Genomic DNA, 9,821 nt, shown 5'->3' on the forward strand with positions numbered 1-9,821 from the left:
TAATTATTTTATTAACCTAAAAAGATTAGTTGTATGTGAATAAATATATATTCTTATCAAATACTTTTTTTTATCTTTAATTTTATATATTTTGTAGTCCTCGGTTTTATTGACAGTTTTATTCATTTGTGAATAATACATATATATTCACATTTGATTATTACATATATATTCATTTGTGAATATTACATATGTTCACATGCAGATATAATTCTTATATGTTATTCACATATGAATTACAAACTTGCTTAGGACCTCAAAACAATGTTTTTTTTCCGAAAAAAATACATTATCACTTATGAATAAAAAGTATGATTAATTTTTTTATAATTTAAGTATCATTCATATATGAATATAGCATATAATAAACATAGTATATTCATATTTAAATATTAGACGATGCATTCAATTGTGAATATTACATAGTATATTCACTTGTGAATATTAGATGGTATATTCACTTATGAATATTATATGATATTTTCATATGTGAATATTACATAGTATTACATGGTATATCACATGTGAATTTTACATAGTATATTTACTTGTGAATATAAGATGATATATTCACTTATGAATATTACACAGTATATTCACATATGAATATTACAAGGTGTTTTCACAAATATATATAATTTTTATACGTTATTCACATATGAATAACATACAGACTTGCATATTTGTTTTTTGTTTTAATAATCATATACTGATTCAGGTCAGAAAACATATTCATATGTGAATATAACGTGGTAATTTAGTTTATGCATTTCATCAAACAGTTGGAGTGCATATAAGTTAACTTTTTTAAAAATGTTAAAAACATGATACTTCCAATTCAAGTTATCAATTCCAAATCATCATATACTTTCGATTTCGACTTTGAAGCGTGCAATCCCGATTTTCATTTCATTCCAAAAAAAAATTCCGATTTCAATTTTGAAACCTTGAAATCCTGATTCCAGATTTCTTTGTAATACTGATAATCAAGCCGCGAACTATTCCGATTAGAATATATGTTCCAATTTCAAAAGCTTCCGGCTTCAGATGCGACATCCTATGTCTGATCGATTTCACATTTTGATTTTGATTTCCGAAAATCCAATTAGGAACCTGTGAGTATCGATTCCGAGTCCTTCAATGTTGATTGTGACTGCGAGTCCAGAACTCCAATTCCAATTTCATGAACAACAAAGAAATTCCGATTCCAACTGAGTTCGTTTGCGAATCTGGGAAATTCAAATTCGGAGTATTCAACAAAGAAATCGATGTTACGTATTTGAGATTGAAGGTTATTATCATATTTAGAAGTTTGCCACCGTGTCTTTTATGCTTAGATTAAATGAGTGGCTGAGAATGATTCCCCCATTCTCAACCTTTTTTATTTTCTCAATTGAACTTACCTATATATATATATATATATATATATATATATATATATATATATATATATATATATATATATATATATATATATATATATATATATATATATATAGGGTTAGGTTCATGTGAGACGACCTAATTTTGTGAGATCGTGAGACGTATTTCTAACCACTCATTTTGTAGATAAAAAAAACATTTTTAAAATGCAAAATAATTGAAAATTTTCGAATTTTTTTTTAAACATTATTTTCGTCATTTATATTTTCCAAAAAAAATTTAAAAAAACCGTAATTTCACGTATTTACGGTGTAATATTCTATTAGAATATTTCACGTATTTTTCAAAAAAATGGTAATTTTTTAATTTTTTAATTTTTTTAGGTAATTAAAGTGACAAAAATAATAATTAAAAAAAGATTTTTTTGGATTTTTTCTTTTATTTTGCATTTTAAAAATATTTTTAGATTTGGTCTCACGGTCTCACAAAATTAGCAAGGTCTCAAATGAACCTGAACCTATATATATATATATATATATATATATATATATATATATATATATATATATATATATATATATATATATATATTTGTAGATGTATCATATGTGAACGTGATTTGTATCTATGTGTATGTGTATTGATATGTATGTGTGTGTCAATATATATATATATATATATATATATATATATATATATATATATATATATATATATATATATATATATATATATATATATATATTCATAATATACGCCATTATCCGTATGGCATAATCCATAAACCGTAAGCCTTAATCTCTAAGCCATAAGCCTGAAATCATAAAACATAATCCTTAATCCTTAAACCATAATCCGTAAGACATAAGTCTTATTCCCTAATCCCTTAGCTATACCATATAATCATAAGTCATAAGCTCTACTCTTTAAGTTATAAGTGTAAGCCTTATGCCCCAGCCCCTAATATATAAGCTTAATCCATAAGCCTTAAGCTATATGCCATAAGCCATAGGCCATGAGCCTTATGACATACACCAAGTAAACCATAAGCCATAAGTAAAAAGCCTTATGCTAAAAGCTCTAACCTTTAAGATTTTGTTTTATGAGTTATGAATTAAGGCTTAGGGCTTATGCTTATAAGTTACGACTTAAGGCTTAGGGTTACAACTTAAGGTTTAAGGCTTATGGCTTAAGGCTTAAGCCTTAAGCCATACACCATATTCCCTAAGACCCGAACTATAAGCCTTAAACCTTAACACATAAATTATAAGCCATAGGCCATAGGTCATAGGCTATAAGCTATAAACCAAAAGATATAAGAGATAAGCTATACACAATACAACCATCCATCTATATTATACCCACACACCCAACAGTACGACAACCACCCCTAATTGTTAAGTGTCACCGCTACCACCACAACCATCCACCCCCACCTACAAACTCACACCAACACCGTAGCATATCCCAGGTCCCTTTATCCACCCACCTCACTCCACTCACACCATACAATCCAACCCCCATCAACACCCTTATATCCACTCCGACCCATCTCCATCTATATCTACAACCACCCATCTCATCACACTCCCACCTACACCCATCCACACCCACAATTACACCTTTCGTTAATGTTTTTATTGATTAGTTGCAAATTGTTGATAATACAGTTTTAAATTTATAGACTATATGTCAATAATAGTATACTTTTTGTTAACTTTTTTATAATTACATGTTTATATCATAATATTTTGTGTCTTCCCTACAATGTGCTATATTTTATTTAAATTCATAAAAGATCGAGTCATCCCTCCAACAATAAAATACTTATATTAACAAAACAAAAATTAAGGTTCTATATCTTATTTTATATTTTATAGTCTTATCTTATGTATTTTTTACATCATAATATATGTAACTCTAAAGTTTTTCACTAAAATAAATCTTCCCACCAAAATTTCACTAAATATAAAACTCCCCCAAAATTAGCCCCCAAAAATCAAAACCCTTATTCGAGACTTTTCACAAGTGTGTCCCTATTTCCCTTTATCCTTTGTCTTTCCTAAAACTCAAGAAATTGAAATCAAAGAGTATATCTCATCCATTACTCTGCCGTCCAACCCCTTCGTCCATCTCCTACTACCGAACACGTCGGTCAGTTCATATGGGTGGGCGTCGCTGCACAAGCTTGTCGTCCGATGTCCTGGCCTAGATCATGCCCTCTTTTGTCCTCCTCGAGATTTAATATTTCAGATTGGAGCATAAACCATCTGACTAGTTATTCGCATGTGCAACATTGAAAATTTCTACCACTCCTTCTCACTCGGTCTATTGTTATGGTAATATAACATTAAAAATCCCCAACATCACATACTAATAAGATTTTGATGTATGCATATGTTGATTCAGATGTATCTGTTTCTAACAAGTATAAAGAGATTTTAGTTATGTAGAGGCTTAATTTTAGTTTTCGTATTGATGGTTCCTGTTTACATATATGTGCTCCAGTTATAATGCCACAGAAACAATGAACTGATGTACATGACCAATATGTCTCGAATTCATCCTTTCTTGGAGCTTTTGGATCCAGGCTTTGTTCACCTAGATCTAACTTTTGGAGGTATAAAGTCTCAACCTTGGCAAATTTTTCTTGTAGATCTAGCTAGGTGGCACTGTGTTATGATTTTGGTCCATTTGTGGTGATTCTTATGAGTAGAATTTACTCCAGAACCTTTGAGCTTCATATTTGGCCATTGTTGGGGTTATGGAGTCATAAAGTTTGGATTGTGACGAGTATAAACCTTCCATGCATGATTTGGTAGTCTTTTGGTGAAGCTTGGGACTTAGGGTTTTGATTTGGGTCCCATTAAGTCATGCTAAGTCAGAAACCCAGGAACTTTATGACATAACAAGTCCCTTTGAATTAGATATGGAAGTTTAGACTAAGGTCTTAAGGTGTTAAGAAGTTTTAATACATTTTAGGGTGATTTTGACCTTCGGAATTCATCTTTGGTGATTGGGCTTCATTAATCCATGCAAAGATTTAAAGCCTTCGACTTTATGGATCAAGTCACTTATATTTATCTATTCTGAGGTTTTGGACGTCTTGGCTTAAGGGATTAAGACGTTTTCTAGGTTGGTTGTGGACAGGGTCAGTACGCGGGGTGTACCTCCTCATACGCGGGGCGTACTGGGTTCTTATGCGTACACTTAGCGTACCCACTGAGTACACGGGGCATACTCAGTCAGGAAGGATTTTGTATATTGGGTTTCTGTTTGGGCCATCTTTTGGGTTTAGTTGTCTTGGGCCCTGCTGGACCATCAGGTTTTGGGCTGATAATTATTTTAAGAATGACTTCAATGAGTTTGGGCCCAATTTGGAAAGTTATGCCACGGATTGGGCCTTAGGTGGTTTTTGGTATTTGGGCCTTGTGGATTATATGGTTGGGCCTATGTCTTTATCCAAGCTAGGTTAGGGGTAAAATGGTCTTTTTACCCCGATTATGTATTTATGGATATAGATTGGAACCCAATTTTTTATTGGGTGTTGTTTTGATTTTGACAGTTCGGGGATCTGTCAGCTAGCAGCCAGGGATTTTCTGTATGATTTGGCAGTATGAGGTGAGTTTCCTCACTGGGTTTAGTGGGTCTATGACACCAAAGTCAACCTTTGATTGGTTATGTTAATATACTTGTTGTATGTGTGATACTTGTATGTGCTTATATATGTATGCTTATTGGGCGGGCCCGTATCTTATTGGGCGGGGCCCGTTATGCGAGTGTGGGTGGGGCCCGTATCTCATTAGGCGGGGCCCATTATTCGAGTGTGGGCGGGGCCCGTATCTCATTGGGTGGGGCCCGTATCTCATTTGGGTGGGGCCCGTTCTATGATATGTATGGTATGTGGTATCTTGGGGAACTCACTAAGCTTTGTGCTTACGATTTTCAGTTATGTTAAAGGTACTTCGGTTTTCAAATGGAAGAGCTCGGGATGGTTGCAGGGTACACACTACATGTTTTCCGCATTCTGTGATTTACTCTTATTCGATGATGTTTTGCTAAATCTTGATTACCATGGTTTTATGGAAATGATATGTATTAACGATTTATTTATCTGATAAACGAAATTATCTGTCATTATTTTTGGGACGTTACACATTCCTGCTCGAACTAAAAGTACCTGAAACCATAACCATAAAACCGTAAGCACAAAGCTTAGTGAAGACGACTGGTGAAGTTAGTCTGTTTTTTTTTCTAAACATTTTACCCTTGGAGACTAGCCGAAGTCTTAGTGGGCAAATAGCATGCCCTATAGGTTATCAACATTCCTGGAGACTACTCGAAGTCTCACACACAGCTTTACATATCACAATAATAACAATAATACACAGCTGGTCAGCACGTATGAGAAGACTCACCTGAATCGAAGAACTCTGAAACACAACGATACGATCCATTTTCTGCACTGCTTGCACCCGCAAACCCACTAACACCAGAACCAGATACAATCTTAATTAATAGCCCAAAATCTTCAAGTTTGACCGAAGGTTAAACTTGGTCAAAAAGTCAATGGTCAACGAAAGTCAAAGTCGACAAGTCCAACTTCAGAATAAGTACGCCCAACGTACTCACCATCCAGATACGGGACCCCACACGAGTACGCGTAGGGATAGAAGGACCATGATCACATTTTTATGGTTCCTTAAAGTCTCATAATGGATAAAGTTTCCAACTTTATCCACTACAATGGTCCAAACTTCCAAGATCTAGTTTTTTAAGTCTCAACTGGACCAAAAGTGCATCTATTTCAACTTAATTCATTAAGTCCAAGTCTCCAACCTTTAGATTTGAATCAATATGATATTTATATGGATTAAGTTTTCAACTTTATCCATAACATGGTCACAAACTTTCAAGATCTAAACTTTATACACTAAAGTGACCAAAAGCTCATAACACCCAAAACTAGCTAGATCTAACAAATGCATCATCAAGATTCAAGCTTTATACATCTAGAAGAAAGATCAAGGTGAACAAAGTCTGGATCTACAAGTTCCAATGCAACCAACACTTCTACAATGAGTTCATTCTTCTCCAAGATGCACCAAGCACACTCCAAAGCACTCAAAAACACCTTTTTTTTGCTCAAAAGACTCAAAATAGGGTCAAAGTCACAAGGCCCAACGTACTCAATATACGCTCAGCGTACTTAGTACGCCCAACGTACTCAATTTACGCCCAACATACTAGACTAAGCCCAAAATCTTTCTGACTTCAAACGGTCGTAACTTCTTCGTTTAAACTTCGATTTCGACGATCTTTATATCCACGGAAATGTATTGAAGAGCTCTACAATATTATCTAAATTCCTTGGACTAAAAACTTCTCAAACAAAAATGTGTATTTCATGCAAGAACCCGACCTATATCACGTTTTAGCCTTCGGCCCAAAACACAATTCAAAGGTTTAGATCTCATAACCATCATTGTCTCCTTCCAAAATGTCTAAACATCGCCTCCTTAAGGTCCAAAGCCTTTACACAATCGATTTCCGCCCCACGACCCTAAATCACAGAATGATCCCGAACATGGTGTTACAGTTTTCTTTTTGTTTTTTACGAATTTACCCCCGCCACGTCACTTCCTTAGAGTTTTTCCAATTCCTCAGAGATGAACGAGTTTCGCAGAGACCCTCTCTGCAGAAATCATGGTCATTTTCCGAAACTTCCATTTTCTTGGTTATTTTTTTCAAACAAACCCCTTTTTTGTGTCATTTCACAAATTTTCCTTTCTTTTAATCCAAAGGGCAAGAAACAATTATACATTCAAACAATATTTATATAATTCACACAATATTTATATAGTTCACATTTAGTCCAAAGTCCAAACCCTATCTAAATATTTATAATATAATATAATATTTTATTTGAAAGAAGTTTATTAACTTAAAACTAGGAAAAAAAAACAATCTAAAGCTAAAATCTACATACGAGGAATAAAATATTTATAAGACTCAACCATACCGAAGACGAAGAGGACTGTACGTATCTCACCGTGGACGAACTGCCTGCCGCTAGCCTTACCCTATCGCTTGTTTCTCGGTCTTTGTTATCAAGGTAAATCCTAGGATCTATTTTGCATGTTATTGAGTAGATGTAAATCGTCCATGAACAATCGAAAACAAGGCACAACCCTAGATTTGAGGAATGAGTGGGGGCGGTATTTGGAAGAGATATAAAAAGTATTTGGGGGATGAAATCCAGTGTGTAAATTTGAGTAACTGTGCAGCCAAATATGATTTCAAGTTGTGTGTAATGTAGGATTTTATTTGTATGGTGGAGGTATTGTTGACAAAGCCCCTAAATCTGTTTGTCATTGTGTATATGGATGGATTTGCAAATCAGTATTTGAAGTTGAAAATCCATATGGACATTCAAAATTTTAGGCATGGTTTGCATTGGTTTTTTGTTGTTAAATTGTTGAATGAAATCTAATATTGTTATGATTATGAATCAGGCAGTTGGCGATGAGGAGTGTAGAAGATGTCGAGGAGTTGATGCAGCATATACAATCGCGGTTGCCGATAGAAGAGGCAGCACGCACAAGCGTGTTGTCAAAGTCATGGCTACACGCTTGGTCAACCATCCCTACCCTGAGGTTTCTAGTCGACGAAACAAAGCATTTAAACATGGTGGACCGCACCCTGAGCAGGTATCTCCGTGACAACATACCGATCGAAAGGTTAGAGCTTGATGTGGACATCAATGACGTGGAGTCGTCTTCCCTTGCTGAAAAATGGATCCGGTCAGTAGTGACAAGTAGTAGTCTTAAAGAACTTTTCCTCTCAGTCTCACTTACGGGCGCCTCGCTTACGTTGCCAGATGAGATACTCTCCGCCGCTAAAAACCTAACTAAGTTAAGGGTTACTTCAGCTTCTAGACAGGGGGTCCATTCTGTTTGGATGAAGAGCAATAGCATCATGAATTGTGTCTGTGTGTCTCTACGAGAAGTTGTCTTGAGTGGTGTGCGCTTAAGTCAAGAGGTACTTGATGCCATATTCTCGTCTTGCAGCTTTCTCGAGAAAATAGATCTTTATCTTGATAAGCAGGAGGAGGGCCGGGGTCACAGCATTATCAAGATCAAAAACCTTGCTCGTCTTCACGAAATAAGAATATATTCACATGATGGAGACTCGACTGATTTGGAAATCAGCGGCGTCCCAAATCTTCGGTTGTTTAGATGCAACTTGTTTTTTGGGTGGTTTGGACCACCGGACCCTCGTCCATTCAGCGCGTATTCAATATCATTAGGAAGCAGCGTGACAGAATTATGGTTAGGGGGTCTCATCACAGACGAGTCATCTCTAGAGATGATCAAGTCGGGGTTTCCTTTTCTCGAGAGGTTGACCCTTGATATGAGATGTTGGACATTGGGAATCTTCCATTTCACATGTGCGTCTCTCAAGACGTTGTCCCTTATGTGCTCATCCCCACTCAGGCAGATCATCGACATACAAATTTATGCTCCAAAGTTACTTGATTTCATCTTCGTTGGCTACACATTGCCTAGCTTCAAGTTTCCGTTCTCTACTCTCCTTGTTCAAACCAAGTTTGTGCTCACACTCGACACACCCCTTGATGCATCCTTTTTTCTTAAGATGAGGGACGCACTCACGTTATCGGCCAAGTGCGATGTTTGTATAACAATTAAGAACTATAAGCCACCCTTGGATATCGACCTCGATGATCTAAGAACAAGGCTCTTGTTTCCCCCTGCTAACAATGTGCAACAACTGGAGTTTCAAATGGTTAAGGTTGAGGATGAATGCCGCTCCCCATTTTTCGATGCCTTTTTTGAAATTTGCCATCCCAAGTACGTATTTGCAAAGCCAGAGGTGGCTTCCGGATACACCAACCACTTTTTTGAACTCATGCTCAGGGAGGTCTTGGAGAAGAAGAAAAAGAAGAAGACAACCAGAAGAAACCCAACCCCGTATTGGCCTCGTTACCTCAAACATGTTTGCATAAGATGTCATCATCAATGGGAAACCCTCACAAATTCCCACCGGACCTTTTTGGACGAGCCCACCCACTTCAGACTCAACTGGCGCTAACCCTGTTGGATTTACTTTTCCTTTTTAGCTTATGTTTTTATCATTTAACGTATGTTTATGAATGTCATGTTTTATCTTTATGTGTTGTTAAAAACATCTAATAATCATGAATGCAAGTTTATTTGAATAAACATATAATAGTCCTACTGTCCTAACACCTTCACCAAGAGGGATGACGGGGGCTGAACATATCAGTCCGCCAAAGCCCTCGTGGTGGTCCAAAAAAGTAACTTGTCCTAGTCAAATTGTAGGTAGCTATTCCGTTCATCATCACCTGATCAACACCTAGTGTTTAGCATCTTAAGTTTGTGTTTGGACCTCACATA

At 35.8% G+C, this 9,821-nt stretch overlaps 1 protein-coding gene across 1 annotated transcript; it reads left to right on the top strand.

Annotated features, from left to right (window-relative positions):
• The first annotated feature begins 7,417 nt into the window (after positions 1-7,417).
• On the top strand, positions 7,418-9,495 carry LOC145119205 (uncharacterized). Its single transcript, XM_079054824.1, has 2 exons — positions 7,418-7,498; positions 7,899-9,495. The coding sequence occupies exon 2, from the start codon at positions 7,909-7,911 to the stop codon at positions 9,493-9,495; it is 1,587 nt and encodes a 528-aa protein (XP_078910950.1). The 5' UTR covers positions 7,418-7,498; positions 7,899-7,908.
• Positions 9,496-9,821: the final 326 nt, after the last annotated feature.

This window comes from Lactuca virosa, chromosome 1 (assembly GCF_052849685.1).
Source record: "Lactuca virosa cultivar CGN04683 chromosome 1, Lactuca_virosa_CGN04683_v6, whole genome shotgun sequence".
Classification (NCBI taxonomy): domain Eukaryota; kingdom Viridiplantae; phylum Streptophyta; class Magnoliopsida; order Asterales; family Asteraceae; genus Lactuca; species Lactuca virosa.